Source organism: Delphinapterus leucas, chromosome 8, assembly GCF_059928025.1.
Source record: "Delphinapterus leucas isolate spDelLeu-1000000601 "Yukka" chromosome 8, BTC_Dleu_Yukka2, whole genome shotgun sequence".
Classification (NCBI taxonomy): domain Eukaryota; kingdom Metazoa; phylum Chordata; class Mammalia; order Artiodactyla; family Monodontidae; genus Delphinapterus; species Delphinapterus leucas.
In genome coordinates this window covers 3,004,484-3,020,120 of record NC_143136.1, presented here as the reverse complement: position 1 = coordinate 3,020,120, position 15,637 = coordinate 3,004,484, and the positions used below count along the sequence as shown (strand labels likewise).

Genomic DNA, 15,637 nt, shown 5'->3' with positions numbered 1-15,637 from the left:
TCCCAAGATCTGGTCACCGTGCTACGTGTCTAGCTACTGGCGGTCTGACACCCAAAATCACCGTCATAAGGAAGGACAGACCCTAGCAAATTTTAGTTATTCTGAGTCAATAAGATTTTCAGAAGTCTTAAAAAACTTGGTCATCAAGATTTAAAGACTGCAAAAGCAATCGCAATAGCACGGAATGAGACACTGAGAAAACAAATGCCCGGCCTCGCCTTGGGGGCCTCAGACACACCCACCCCTGGCAGGTGCCGGGCGGCCCCACCAGCATCCCCAGCTCCCGGCCGCTGTCGTCACAGTTGCTGCCCCGTGAGTCCTGCCCCATCGAGCCGTTCTCATTGGTTTCATTCCCGCTTGTTCCATCGCTCATGTCCACGTCCTCCCGGAGGGGGGCTTGGCTGGGCCAGGGCTCCACAGGCTCCTTGGAAGGGTCACTGGGGCTGGGGGTGTAGTCAGCGCATCCGTTCATGCCGGCTCCTGAGTGATGCTGGCAAACGAGAGAAGGTCATCAGGTTCAGGGGGCAGGGGGTCGTGCAGCCATCAGGTGAAGCGTCCCGTGGGAATCTTTCTCCACGTTTCGCTGGAGGAGCCGGCAGGAGGTGCGGTCAATCATGGGTCTTCTGCGCTCGTATCCACAGGGCTCCTACCTGCCATGAATTGCGAAGGCGCATGAATCAGGTGGCTGCAGCCCCAGACACCAAGTTGTTGACGGCCTCCCCAGGCGATGTGCGGGGGCAGCGGGGTTCAGAAATCTTGGCCATCACAAGTTATAGGAGGCCCTGGAACCAGGCTGCGGGCAGGGGCAGAGCCTGGAACCTGGCTGCGGACCAGGAAGAAATGTGGCTTCGGGGAGCAGGCATCACTGCGTGAGGAGGGCAGAGCGGCGGGGGCCCTTACAGCAGCAGGGGGTCTGGGCACCGGGGGGATCCAGCCGAGCGCTAAGGTGTGTGTGAGCGGGGTGGGGAGGTGGAGGGACCAGTACAAGGCCGGCGTGGAGTTATCTGGGATTGACGGGGAGCCGCTGGAGCACTGGAAGCAGAGACTCCTATAACTTCGCTTGCGTTTGGACAGCAAGTTTAGCTTTGGTGCTTTGGGGGTAGGTGGATGGAGTGGGGCTGAAATGAGAGACTGACCGGTCACAGGCGGGGATGAGTAAAGACAGTGAGTAGCCAGGGCAGGAGGGGTTGACCAGAAGCCTAAGGACGGGAGACTTAGAGGTCACAGGGTAAAAGCAGGACCTGGGATGGTGCCCCCCTGCGAGGTCCCGGGAGGAAGCAGGCACTCATGCACACCAGCGGGGAGGTCGAGGAAGGCCCGGCACGAAAGGGCGTGGTCAGGGTTAAGGAAACTACAAATGATGTGCAGCTCGGGGGCAACCGGTTAGGGGGAGGGAGCTGTTACCTTCTCTGGGCCTGGAGGGGCAGGAAGAGGAGGGCTACTGAAACCAGAGGTGCCCAGACAACCTGCGGCCCGTGGGGGGCATCAACCTCCTGAGCTCGGAGGTCAGGAAGCCGGAAGGCAAAGGGACACACTGACACAGTCCCCAAAGGCCAGCCTCGGTCACGAGCAGCGGGGGAAGATCTGGAGGCCCCAGGCAGCGGCGCCTTCACCGAGGGGGGTCCCCAGAAAGCAGAATGTGCCCCTGCAGCTTTCCTGCGCTCAGGCACCTGGACCAGAGGCCGCAGGGAGGCCTCTGTGGAAACTGTGCTGAGGATGTGACACATGCTGGCTCACGTAACCCTCATGATCACCATCCATGGCGCACCAGCATTCCCTTCTAGGGGTGGGCAAACAGGCCGGTGAGCTGCCCAAGGCCACACACAGCAGGAGACAGTGCCGGATTCAGGCTCCCCCATCCGCCAAAGATGGGGACCCGCGCAGAATCCAACCACGTTACGCTTTGGAAAACAGCAGGTCCGATCAGACCCTGTCTCGTTCATGAACCAGATAAACAGAAAAGAGCCAACATGCAGCTTCTGAAAAGAAGTGCGATGAAGACAAGATGCACACAACCTCCACGGCACGAGGAAACAAGCAAATTTAGGACAGCACCAACTCTGTACCATAAGCAAAAATCAAGAAACGACAGATTCGATGAAACACGTAATGAAGGATGAGCTAAAGCTGCAGACTGAAGTGGAAATGTCACATTACAACAGACAATTAGAAAGCTAAAGTTCAGACTCAGCGACAGGGAGGGTGAGAGTGAGAAACCTTTTAAACACGCCCAGGGAAAGGGCTGATATTAGAGGCACATTGTTACCTGCAGATAACATCTCTTTCTGAAAAAGACACCATAGCAATGAAACAGAAACTACAGTGAAAGATACACGTGAAGGAAACCATCCTGGAGGCAGATCTGCAGCTGCGGGACTCCCTGAGGACCAGGCAGAATTATGTGAGGAGTGTCAAAGCCCATCCATGTCCTGATGAAAATGATGCTTTCAAGAAAAAAGAAAATTCTACCCACATCCCAACAGGAAAAACAGGTTACCTGCGAAGGATGCTAAGTCACGCTAGTCTTGGACATAGCTGCTGTAATGTTAAATTTTCAGAAGATAAAGTCTCTACACTCTGAGAGGAGACAGTCACGGCCACAGGCAGGAAGCCTCAGAGGATCTTGCTGTGGCTTTAGACGGAAGCTGTTTATTGGTCCTGAATCACAGAGAACCTCAAACGCCAGCTCTTTGCAGTGAAAGTCAGGAACAAAACAAGCAAGTCTACTGCTCGGTCTTCAACATTTCAGGGAAGTTCTAGCTAATTCGATGAAAGAATGAAAGGTGCTAACATCTGGGAAGAGAGAGACCAAAGACTAAGAACAGACCGTTCCCACAAAGAGAAACACCAGGTAAGAGCTATAAACCTGGAAGGATGCCCAACCTTTAGACACGAGGAAAACGCAAAGCACGAGGTTTCCAAAATCTAACAGGACCGACAGCATCCTGGGCTGGCCAGGAGGAGGACTCCTGTGCACTGTGTTGGACTAACGAAGTCTTCCTGGGGGGTCTCTGGGAGCGTCTAGCAATGCTTACACCCCAGCCCCTCCCCCTCCCCACTCCTAGGAAGCTGCTCCGTGGGAATGCTCGTCCATGCACAGAGACATGTGAGCACGGGGTCTGGAGGAAGAAAAACCTGGAAAGAACCACCAGCAAGGAGTCTACCCGCATCCTGTCCAGGGCAACTTCCAAACTGGGCCCCCTGCCTCACCTGACCCCACTGCGGTCCACATGGGGCAAGTGAGCTCCTCTCTCCCCTGGGCACAGAGCTCAGCCCTGCTCTGCACAGGGGTCAACAGCTCAGCGAGGCCTCCAGCTGCATCCTGGGATCTCCCGCGCAGCCACCCCCTTGGCCCAGGCACTGTGCTCCGACCTCGGGGACCTTGCATTTGCTGCTCCCTGGTGCCCGCAGCACTTGTCCGGCAGATGACCGTCCTGCACAAACAGCCCTGCCTTCTCCCCGGCCCTGCCAGCCCTGCATCCCCTTCTCTGCTTTCTCTCCCGTGGTACCGACACTGCCCGACTGCACACTGACGCGTGGGCGCTTTTGCTGACGGCTGTACACCAGGGCCTGGCACGTGGTGTGAAGCCATAAACTCTGGGACATCTGCACTGTGGAATACTATGTACTCCATCAAAAAAACGGAGACCAGACACACTGATGTGGGAAGACTCTGGGGCATAAACGGACAAGTCACAGAACAGCGGGAGCGACAGTAAACATGACAGGCAGCACTTCGCAGGGCTCGGCGTGCGCCCGCACTGCTCCAGGGCTGCTTCTGCTGGTCAACTTGCTCTCTGTGCACAGCACCGAGGGCCACCGTGCTGGCAGAGAATGGGACAGCCATCTTTCCTGCCCACACGGAGCTTACATTCTAGTGGGGAAAACAGACCATCAAGAGGGAGCGACGCGTAGAGCAGATTACGGGTAAGCGCTAAGAGAAAGACGCAGAGCTGGAGTCCAGGACGCATGTGGGAGCAGCGGCGTGAATTGGGAAGGGTGGCCAGGTAAGGCCCATGGGTAAGTGATGTCTGGCCTTGCACCCCCATGTGGTAGTGATTCAGAGCCCCTTGGCCCCCCTCTCCCCACGGCCTGCAGCCCCTCACTCCCCCCCGGCCACCACTAGGCACACACTCACGCGGCCCTCCTGGCTCCACACCTGAAGCCCTCAGGAGACTCTGGCTCTGCCGCACGCCTGTGACCTTGGATGAAGTGCCACACCTCGGGGGTGCGCTCTGCCTCCCCCGCTGCCGCCGAAGGGCCCGGTGAGGCAGCCGGAACCCAGGGAGAGTGTACTCCCTGGGTGAGCTCGGACCACAGCACCCATCCCTCTCCACCCCTCCCTTGAATAGACTGTCCTGGAGCTTTTCTTTGTGTCCTTCCTTCCTTTTTTTTTGATAGCTTTTTGGATGAGGCCCCAAGGGGCTGAGCAGCCAGCTGAGTGTCTGTGAAGCAAGGTGTCAGCGCATGTGTGCCGGTGTGTGCGTGTGTGTGCATGTGCGTGCGTGTGTCACAGCCTTCTCTTCTGCACTCCCCCCTCCCTCACTCCAGCTGTCCTGGGATTGCACCTCCCAGGGGGGCACTAGCATTTTTTTGTGGTTTTTTTTGAATTTTATTTTATTTTATTTTTATACAGCAGGTCCTTATTAGTTATCCATTTTATACATGTTAGTGTATATATGTCAATCCCAATCCCCCAATTCATCACACCACCACGACCCCCCACTGCTTTCCCCCCTTGGTGTCCATACGTTTGTTCTCTACATCTGTGTCTCAATTTCTGCCCTGCAAACCGGTTCATCTGTACCATTTTTCTAGGTTCCACATATATGAGTTAATACGCGATATTTGTTTTTCTCTTTCTTACTTCACTCTATATGACAGTCTCTAGATTCATCCACTTCTCTACAAATGACCCAATTTCGTTCCTTTTTATGGCTGAGTAATAATATTCCATTGTATATATGTACCACATCTTTTTTATCCATTCGTCTGTCAATGGGCATTTAGGTTGCTTCCATGACCTGGCTATTGTAAACAGAGCTGCAATGAACGTTGGGGTGCATGTGTCTTTTTGAATTATGGTTTTCTCTGGGTATATGCCCAGTAGTGGGATTGCTGGGTTGTATGGTAATTCTATTTTTAGTTTTTTAAGGAACCTCCATACTGTTCTCCATAGTGGCTGTGTCAATTTACATTTCCACCAACAGTGCAAGAGGGTTCCCTTTTCTCCACACCCTCTCCAGCATTTGTTGTTTGTAGATTTTCTGATGATGCCCATTCTAACTGGTGTGAGGTGATACCTCATTGTAGTTTTGCTTTGCATTTCTCTAATAATTAGTGATGTTGAGCAGCTTTTCATGTGCTTCTTGGCCACCTGTATATCTTCTTTGGAGAAATGTCTATTTAGTTCTTCTGCCCATTTTTGGATTGGGTTGTTTGTTTTTTTAATATTTAGTTGCATGAGCTGTTTATATATTTTGGACATTAATCCTTTGTCCGTTGATTCATTTGCAAATATTTTTTCCCATTCTGAGGGTTGTCTTTTCATCTTGTTTGTAGTTTCCTTTGCTTTGTAAAAGCTTTTACGTTTCAATAGGTCCCATTTGTTTATTTTTGTTTTTATTTCCATTACTCTAGGAGGTGGATGAAAAAGATCTTGCTGTGATTTATGTCAAAGAGTGTTCTGCCTATGTTTTCCTCTAAGAGTTTTATAGTGTCCAGTCTTACATTTAGGTCTCTAATCCATTTTGAGTTTATTTTTGTGTATGGTGTTAGGGCATGTTCTAATTTCATTCTTTTACATGTAACTGTCCAGTTTTCCCAGCACCACTTATTGAAGAGGCTGTCTTTTCTCCATTGTATATCCTTGCCTCCTCTGTCATAGATTAGTTGACCATAGGTGCATGCGTTTATCTCTGGGCTTTCTATCCTGTTCCATTGATCTATATTTCTGTTTTTGTGCCAGTACCATATTGTCTTAATTACTGTAGCTTTGTAGTATAGTCTGAAGTCAGGGAGTCTAATTCCTCCAGCTCCTTTTTTTTCCCTCAAGACTGCTTTGGCAATTCGGGGTCTCTTGTGTCTCCATACAAATTTTAAGATTTTTTTGTTCTAGTTCTGTAAAAAACTGCCATTGGTAATTTGATAGGGATTGCATTGAGTCTGTAGATTGCTTTGGGTAGTATGGTCATTTTCACAATATTGATTCTTCCAATCCAAGAACATGGTATATCTCTCCATCTGTTGGTATCATCTTTAATTTCTTTCAACAGTCTTATAGTTTTCTGCATACAGGTCTTTTGTCTCCCTAGGTAGGTTTATTCCTAGGTATTTTATCCTTTTTGTTGCAATAGTAAATGGGAGTGTTTCCCTAATTTCTCTTTCAGATTTTTCATCATTAGTGTATAGGAATGCAAGAGGTTTCTGTGCGTTAATTTTGTATACTGCAACGTCACCAAATTCATTGATTAGCTCTAGTAGTTTTCTGGTGACATCTTTAGGATTCTCTATGTATAGTATCATGTCATCTGCAAACAGTGACAGTTTTACTTCTTCTTTTCCAATTTGTACTCCTTTTATTTCTTTTTCTTCTCTGATTGCCGGAAGCACTAGCCTTTAAGCCTTGGCCTGCACTCTGCTTTTAAGAGAACCCAATCTAAGACAGACTGAAGAGAGTGACAGAACGGGCCAGGAGGGTGCTGGAAGAAGAGTATTCTAGGCAGGAGGACAGCACATGCAAAGGTCCTGAGGCAGATGGGTCTGAGGACAATGGACGAGTCTGGAGCAGAAAGGGCAAGGCAGAAGGTAGGAGCTGACGTGAGGTCAGAGCCAGGTCATGTGGCACCTCGCAGGGCAGAGCCAGGGCCCTGGCTTTTTCTGAGTGAGGTGGGAACTGCTGTAGAGTCCTGTGCAACAAGGTATGACTCACGTGTTAGCAGGGCCACAGGGTAGAGGCAAGGTGGAAGCCAGGACACCTCTAAGGGGGCTCTGGGCCACCCAGGGTGCAGAGGACATTCACTCTGTCCCCTCCACTCCCTGGACACCACCTGTCCCATCCCACAGCCCTCCCCAGACAAGCAGCAGCACCAGTCCTCTGCTGGGTAAGTTATGAAGGTGACAGGGCAGCTGCAGAGGACTAATGAGCAGACTCTGGACAGCAGGGCCTTTGGCGGGTTCCTCCACTTCCTGGCCGTTACCTTGGGCAAGTTCCTACACGTCCTGGTGCCTCACTTCCTGATCTGTGAGATGGGGCTACAGCAGCACCTGCCTCCTACTGGTTGCTCGGAGGGTTAAAGGACAGCAGTGCGGTATCTGGAATGCAGTAAGTGTCCAGCAAAGGCTGGCTTTTACTATCACTGCCAATCACTAGAGGAAAAGAGACAGCGTAACAAAAAGCAAATTAAAAAAAAAAAAGTTGATATTTCATTGTCACGAGCGCTGTTTCTGGCCGCCCCAGGCGATGCGGACGACCCTTGGTGGGTGCATCACGCACTTTGCTTCCACGCTCGCCCAGGCTTGCCGCTCAGCTCCCCGGAGGGCCTTCTGGTTTTCACCAGTCCCACCCCTGGGAGCCTGTCTGAGTAGGATTCATCGAGCAGGGGTCACAAGATGACCTTCGGTGGAAGGTAAATCTTTTTGCTAAGAGGGTAGGGCAAGCATGGCAGAAATGGGAAACAACAAACCAAACCATCTGAGCTTCATTATTCCAGAAAAACATGTCACTCAGCACTGACAGCTCTAACTGACCAACCGCATTTTGCCAAGTCGGCAAAACCAACGTGCCCGTCAAAGCAGACTTTGCCTCCTGCCTTCCACCAACGTCCACTGAGCATCCGCTCGCGCCAGCACTGCCAGGGCCCCAAGGAAGCCCCGGGAAACCTGTGTTTCCACCAGGGCAGTGGGGTGTCCTCGTGAGCCCAGGGGCCCCGCGAAGGAAAGGACAGCCCTGCTGCAAAGGGGCTGCGGGGAAGCTGGGTGTGCTGCTGGGCATGAGCTCGAGCGCCTAATGCTAGAGGCCCATCGCGGCTGCTTCTCAGTTGTCCACACATGGGTTCTGCCCTGGAAAACGGTCAGACCAGAGGAAAGGAGCTGAGCTCGCACCCCTGACTCCGGGCCCCTGACCACACCTGCAGCAGCGATGGCTGCCCTGACTGGACAGAGGAACACTTAGAAAGTGCCGTCCACGATGAGATCTTCATCTGGGATGGCTTCACAGTATTCGGGATGGGAAGGAAATGGGCAGGGATACAGAAGGAGAAGGGCCAAGACCCAAGCTGGCTTATGGGTTCATTACCCTGTCCTCTCTACTTGCACATGTACTCATAGTTTCCATAATAAATAGTTAAAAAAAAAAAAATGGAGAACAAAAACACAGCCTGGGCCCCAGGGCCATCTTCCACTGCCACTGCCAGGACTGGTAAAGGCTCCCTGCACTCAGTACCCCTGAGTCTAAGGGGGAACGTGCATTTCTCTGTGGAAAGCGGAAAGCGGTGTAGGTTCAATCACTTAAGATGATCAATGATTTGAAATGGAAGATAAGATACTTGAGATTGTAAGGCCTTGCTCCATGTCCACAAACTGAGCCCCCAGCCCCGGAGGCAGAATGCTGCCAGCCCCCAGGGGCCCCGGGTGGTCCCCCCACTCCTCCCCCTCCCACCCCAGGGCCCCGTGAGCCTGAATTCTCACAGCCTGGTTCATTCTGCCTGTTTCCGAACTTTATGTAACAGGGATCTCACAGCCTGTACTTTGTTTCTGCAAACCTCGGTATTTTACAACCCCAAATATTATAACACGGTTGCTACTCCCTGGTAGGAGCCAATTCCCTGAGGCCAGCCTGCTGTAATCTGGAGAAAATGTTTGTCCTGCTGAATAAACACCCGCACTCTCCATGGAAACGGTTGGTAACCGAGGAAAATGTGACTGCAGCTGTCCAAATGTGGAAGGAAGATGGCTGGGGAGAGGCTTGTCTCCGCCTCACTAAGACCCCTTCAAACACTCTCAGCTCGGCCTTTAAAAGCTCACATACGGAGAAGCACAAAATTTAAAACAACAATAATGCAAAGGCGTCAGCTTCCTGGCTTCAGCGTCGGGGCCTGGGAATAGCCCAGCTGTTCTGATTCTTCTGTCACCCCAGGGAGAGTGCTAGGATTCTCAAAGCCTTCGGGGCCTGGGGAGCCCGGAGCCCCACCACCTTCAGAACTGCCCACCTCTGATAACACAGTGGCCTTGGCCTCGCCCTGACCTGCACTGCTGGGACGCTCACTTACTGCTTCTGATTTGCTCTAGACTTGGAAATACAGTGACAAACTTGTTAGAGGTGCCTACAAAGAGCACAGAGCTGAAAGGAGGGCTTCACAGAAAAGCTTCCGGGCAGGCCCATCAGAAGCCCTGTCCAGACTTTCTGGTTCTCTGTGAGTTGGCAGGTGAGCCAGCTTGTCACTGGGCAGGGGTGCAGAGCGTCTGCAGAGATGCCAGGTTATGTGTTTCTAGTTAGTTTTGCCGAATATGGTAGTTTTCAGCGTCACTCTCTCTTTGGACTGCATGCTGAGAGGTCCCGCCAGAGACTCAGGGACCTGCCAGAGCCTGTGATTTGCTGAAGCCCCGTCAGGTTACATCATCATTTAAAAACAGAGGCGTGCCCACCAGCATTTTTCTGAAAGTTAAGTGTGATTGAAAAATAGTACAAATGAGAGGAATTTTTCCTGTTTCCTTCTAAGCCTCACAGGGTAACATTATGTGCCCCAGAGTCAGAAACTTGTGTCTCCTGTGTAGGTGCCTAAGGAAATCACCTGTGGAGTAACAGGAATCCAAAAAGCTAGGGATGGAAACAGACCTCAAAGATCGCCTACCCTGAGCCCCGCTGTACAGACCAGCCCCAGGGTGGAGCTGAGTCAGCCAGCAGCAGCCCGCTGGCTGGTGACAGGCCACCCCCTCCTCACCAGCGCCCCAGCCTCCACAGAAAGCCAGGGCTGTGCTGGTTCTGTACCAGTGAATCACACGAAGATGACAGTGACAAGATAAGTGCGAACACCCACGGTACCATCCCTGTTGGCATATCACGTAGCTTCCACTTAAGAAAAAGGAGTCCCTTTCCTCATTTTACTCAGACGCCTTATAAAAAGTGATTAGCCTTGTATTTAAAAGCTCAATTTCCAGTGAAAGCCTTCAGGTAGAGTCCTGTTCCCTCCTCAGCCAAACCAGCCCAGGACCAGAAACCCCGGCTGGGGACAGGGGATGGACATCTCCCCTTTGCAGGTAGAGAGAAGGCCAGTGGCCTTGCTGCACTGGACGTGGGAGGGGAGAGGTATTCATGGAGGGGCTTCTGCCATGGTGCTAGGGTTCTTAACGTTTGGGGGGCCTGAGGCCCCTCTCCCTAAACTCCAGCTCATTCAAGATTCAGCAGCACCCAACAGAACTTCTGAAGCTCATCCTGACCCAGATCAAGACCTTCAGGACAATGGAAAGACACTGCAGGCACCCTGAGCCTGGGCCTGGCCCTGCCATGATGTGTGCCCAGCAGGCATCTGGGCCTCAGTTTCCTCATCTGTCAAGCTAAGGGGTTACCCTGGGTGATTTCCAGGGTACCTTCTGGCTCCTTTTTCCTGTGAGTATGAATCAGCTTTCCAAACTGGTTTCTTCTATATATCAGAAACCCTGGTAACCGAGTTGTCATCCCTTATCCTGGCCTTCCTGGAGGGATAAGCAGGCCACTACCCACCCCCTGGCTCCTGTCCAGGACTTGGCAGCCAAAGTACCCCCCAGAAGGTTAATATGATTGCTACATCACAAAGTACAACCCTCCCCCTTCTTCCACCCAACCTGGGGAGAGAGAATAAATACAGAGAGGTCCAGGGTGGACAAAGGGGATGAACATCAGGTGCTCAGGCCTGGCTTGGCCCAGGAACTGTCTTGTCTCTCTACTCACCCACTCAAGGGGACCCATGGGCTGTCCAGGTAGGGCTCCTAGACTAGTGCCCAGCAGTAGCCTTTCCCCAGCCAGAGACTTGACTCTGTGGCCTCAGAGCAGGAAGCTGGCTCCCCAAGGGTCCCTCCATGTTCCCAGGGACTGTCGCACTGACTCTCAGTTGCCTTGGCCTTTCTCAGCCTTCTCCCACGGGGGTGGGGGGGAGGGAGGGGGTCAGGGAGGGAGAAGAGGAGGGTTCATAAAAGAAAATCGTCTAGAGAAGGACAGTCCGACATATAGCCACTCAGTAGCTCTGTGACCTCAGACATGGGCTTAACCACTCTGGACCTCAGTTTCTTGATCTGCAAAATGGGAATAACAGTCCCCACCCCAGGCCGGTTTCAAGACGAGGAGGCTGGTTTCAAGACGAGGAGTAAAAGCGCCCTCCTAGGAAACCCTCGGATCGTGCCTCCGTGGGCTAGAGGATCCTCTGCCGCCTCCCGCAGCCCGCCCGCCGAGACCCCAGACCGCCAGCCCGAGGCCGGGGCCGGGGCCGGCCTGGAGGCGGTTACGTAACCAGCGAGCCGGGCGGCCGGACGCCGGTCGGCGCCCAGGCTGGCTCGCCCTTCCCGCCGCGCCGCGTACTCACCGGAGCCGCGTCCTCGCCTGTCCGCCAGCCCGTCTGCTAGTCGCCCGCCGACCCCGCCGCCGCAGCCGAAAAAGCTGAACTGATCCCGCAGGGCCGCCCGCCTCCGCCGCCGCCGGGGACTAGCCGCTGTCACATAGTGGAAAACGTGACCGCTCGCCGCGCCCGCCCCCGGCGCCCGCCATTGGCCGGGGTGTCGCCTCATCTGCATACCAGGGGGGCCGGGCCTGCAAACGCCGCGCGTCCATTGGATGCTGCGCCCGTCGCTCTCTTTACATAAGACGCACATGGAATTCCATGTTCACAGATTCGGTTCCTCAATGAAGAGGCGGCGCGCTCGTGCCCCCCTCCTTGTCCTCCCGAGTGGGCCCTTCCACTTCCGGCCTCGGTGCCTTCCATTCAAGACAGCTCAGGTCCGCCGGCTCAGGGAGTGCGGAGTGGCGCGTACCACCGCGGGGCGGGGGGAGTTGGGCGCGGGACTGGGGCTCCTGTGCACCCGCGCCGGCCCACCGGGCAGCCGAACCCCCGCTGAAGCCCAGGCCCCCAGAGGCTGTCACCTTGAGCAACCGGCCAGAGGCGCGCCCCCCGAAGATATCTTTCATTCACTCATTCACATTCATTCATTTACTCACTCTCATTCTTCGCTAGGCGCTGTAGCTGCCCCGGAGACTGCGCGGCCCTGCAGGAGCTCCCGGTGCACGCCCACCCAGGCCACTGAGGTTGACCCTTGTCCCAGATCTGCCAGGACAGTTAGCTTCCAGGTGGCCTTTCTTATTTTTCAGATCATGTGTCGCAAGGTTTGGTTCAGCAAATAGGGTCCTTGTTACTGGAAGGATGTACAAAAGAAATAAATGATGTTGTCTCTGCCCCCAACCGCGTCATTAAGGAGAAAGGACGTCTCATGAAAAGGGAACTTAATCAAATACTAAATTGGGCGGTATGGATCATAAATTAACCGGGGCTAGAGTCATGCCCGAGGCTCCATGGAGGAGGCAGCTCTTGAAGAGTGGGAAAGACCTTTGGAAAAGGAGGGTTTTCTTTTTTTTTTAATTAATTAATTTATTTTTGGCTGCATTGGGTCTTCGTTGCTGCGCGTGGGCTTTCTCTAGTTGCGGCGAGCGGGGGGCCCCTCTTGGCTGCCGTGCACAGGCTTCTCACTGCGGTGGCTTCTCGTTGCAGAGTACAGGCTCTAGGCGCACGGGCTCAGTAGTTGTGGCATGTGGGCTCTAGAGCGCAGGCTCAGTAGTTGTGGCGCAAGGGCTTAGTTGCTCGCGGCATGTGGGATCTTCCTGGACCAGGGCTCGAACCCGTGTCCCCTGCATTGGCAGGCGGATTCTTAACCACTGTGCCACCAGGGAAGTCGAAGGAGGGTTTTCTGAAGGCGGAAGCCACAGAGACAAATGAGCCAGGTGTGGGCAGGTCTGGGAGAGAGCGCTGTACTCTGAGTACCTTGGCTGTGGCCATTTGTTCTTCAGTGAGCATTGTTTGTGGCATATGAAGCCCCAGCCTTCCGTCTAAAGTGTCAGGAGAGAGTAGAACTTCCTCTCAGACCAGGTAGAGGGCCAAGGCTTTCCCTGTGGGACATGAAACAGTGGGCAGACTCCAAGGCAGCTCAGCTGCAGCAGGCTCTGAAACTGCAGGGTCTGATGGGGGAGGCGAGGCTGGTTGGGCTCTGAAGGGCTGAAGGGGCCTGTAGAATCTCTCTCCATTTGTCCATTCTTCTTCCTGGGCTTTCCTGGGGATGAGGGATGGGAGGGAGGGAAGAGTTATGATCTGGTGGCCTGCAACAAACCAAGTTGCTTGTTCCCAAAGCCAAATGCACATTCAGTATTTCCTATGTGCAAGTTACTTTTTTCCCTCTCCTGGGCAAGGTGTGTGTGCAACTTCATCACACACAGATGCAAAGCGGAGCAATGCCAAGTTCATCAGGACAATCCTTCCCACATAAGTCCTGGCAGGCCTGCTGTGTGCCGCATACTCCTTGGTGACAGGGGCCCCTCCTGTTTCTCTGAGATTGACGTCCTCCCCGTCCCCCTCCCTAAATACACATATACAAACCCAAGCAAATCCAGGTCCAGCTGCACCCTGAACACACCCAAAGGTCTTTTTTTTTTTTTGCGGTACGCGGGCCTCTCACTCTTGTGGCCTCTCCTGTTGTGGAGCACAGGCTCCGGACGCACAGGCCCAGCGGCCATGGCTCACGGGCCCAGCCGCTCCGCAGCACGGGGGATCTTCCCTGACCGGGGCATGAACCCGTGTCCCCTGCATCGGCAGGTGGACTCCCAACCACTGTGCCACCAGGGAAGCCCCCAAAGGCCTTTTGTTTCTTCACATACATTGATATCAATGGTGAGCTCCATTGTTCTGGAAGCGAGAGGAAACAGACAGCTCATTCACATCACACAGAGATTCTCCTCCTGCTCCACTTTTCTTTGGTCTTGCTCCATATTCAGCCTTCAGCTTAATGTCACATTTCCTCCTTAAATTTAGCCATTTGTATTTCCACCCAAAAATCTGGTAAAAAGTGAAATCCATTATTTTAGAAATTATCAAACATTATGGACCTCGAGAACTCTTTGGAATTGAATCTATTTTCAATGTCTCACAGGTGGTTTCTTTATTGTTGTTTCTGGAAATTTTCATTCACTCCACAAATATTTGTTGACACCTGAGTATTGGGGGGTGTGGAAAAATGCATCTCATTGGATCCTTTGCTTGTAAGGAGTTTGCAACATAGAAGGGGTGATGAGGCAGGTCCAGAGGCAATTTCATCTAAGATGGGTTGTAAGTCCCGGGAGAACTGCATAGACCTGGGTGGAAGTGTCCACTGCAGCTCCAAGAGCGCGCAAACTCCTAGTACCAGACCAAGTCCATGATGACATTCTCACTGAACCAAGATGGTGTGTGAGCATGTGTGTGTGTGTATGAGAGATTGTGTGTGTGTGCACTCAGGTACACACATTAGTGCTTTCAGCTTGGAGGGGCCGGGGGGGATATATCTTTTCCTGGTCAGTCTACGCTGACCTGGAAATGTGTTCAGATTAGCTGTCACCTCTAGCGCAGAGCTCTTGGCAGTGGGGGAGGCATGCCGGCGAGAAGGAAGCCTGGGTGCAGGGGTGTTGAGCCAGGGTCCCCAGGTGCCTGGGGAATGCTGTCTGTGGAAGGAGCTGGCCTCTGGTCTCAGCCTTCATCCCACCTCCCAGCCAAGCTGCTCTGCCCGGACGCCCAGTCCATTCCCAGCAGCCCGCTTCTTCCAGGGGGCCTGGCCCAGGTCAGCCCTGCCCACTCCTGCGGGGCCCTGCCTGGAGGGCCCCTCTGCACCTGGGCCCCCGTGCCCTTGCCAGGGCGCTGGCTCTCTCGTTTGCTCCTGCACTCAGTCGGCCAGCTGTTTACTGGGCAACTACTATGTGACAGGCACGGTGCTGGCCACTGCTTCCTCTCCTGGATCACGTGGGTTGTGAGTTGGCAAGCTGGGGCGTGAGCTGGGGAGGCAAAGGACAGGGGCCGGGAAGAGAATTAGGTCTGTGAACGGGGAGGGGGCTCTCATGTCCTCTCTAAGGAGATGGAGGGGACATTGTGGATCTTTCTGGCTCTAGGGACGTTGGAGATGAGAACGCCGGACCCTGACCCTCTCTCTCCAGCCTCCCTCATGCTGGGCACTGGGCACAGAGGCAGCTCCTGTCGGGGACACACCCTTAGCCATCTCCCAGAGGTGGGTCCAAAGGCATGGGCAGCTGTGTCCAGGGTCTGAAGACATGGGTGAGACAAGGCCTACCTGTGCCTCATGGTTGGGAAGTTTCCTGAACCAGGCAGTGACCAGAGGGCTGGTGCTCCTCTATGGCTGTGAGGTGCTCTGGAGACCAGTATAAAGAAGGTGTCTTTATTGTTCTAGGCACCTACTGAGAAGGTTGTTGTTGTTTTTTTTTAAACTAAATATAGATGCAGGGAAGGCTGTTCTTTGTTTTGGGGAGCCGTGTGTTTGTGTTGCGTGTGCACGACACACGTGTGTGCGCATGTGTGTGTTCATAGTACTCCCCCGGGAAGTTGTAGACTGAGCCATCGGCAGTGAGTGTGCAGCCAACATC

The 15,637-nt window shown here is 53.4% G+C and overlaps 1 protein-coding gene across 2 annotated transcripts in view; it reads right to left on the bottom strand.

Annotated features, from left to right (window-relative positions):
- The window catches only part of PER2 (period circadian regulator 2), a 42,321-nt gene extending 29,958 nt beyond the window's left edge, over positions 1 to 12,363 (bottom strand). The window contains exons 1-2 of one of the 2 annotated variants that reach the window (XM_089916120.1): positions 11,556 to 12,363; positions 243 to 7,368 (exon numbers count right to left, since the gene is read on the bottom strand). In XM_089916120.1, the coding sequence (XP_089772246.1) occupies positions 243 to 472 (230 nt within the window). In that variant the 5' untranslated portion in view covers positions 473 to 7,368; positions 11,556 to 12,363. Of the gene's footprint in view, positions 1 to 242; positions 11,511 to 11,555 lie in introns of those variants that run through there. The other variant, XM_089916121.1, reaches the window with a different exon arrangement.
- Positions 12,364 to 15,637: the final 3,274 nt, after the last annotated feature.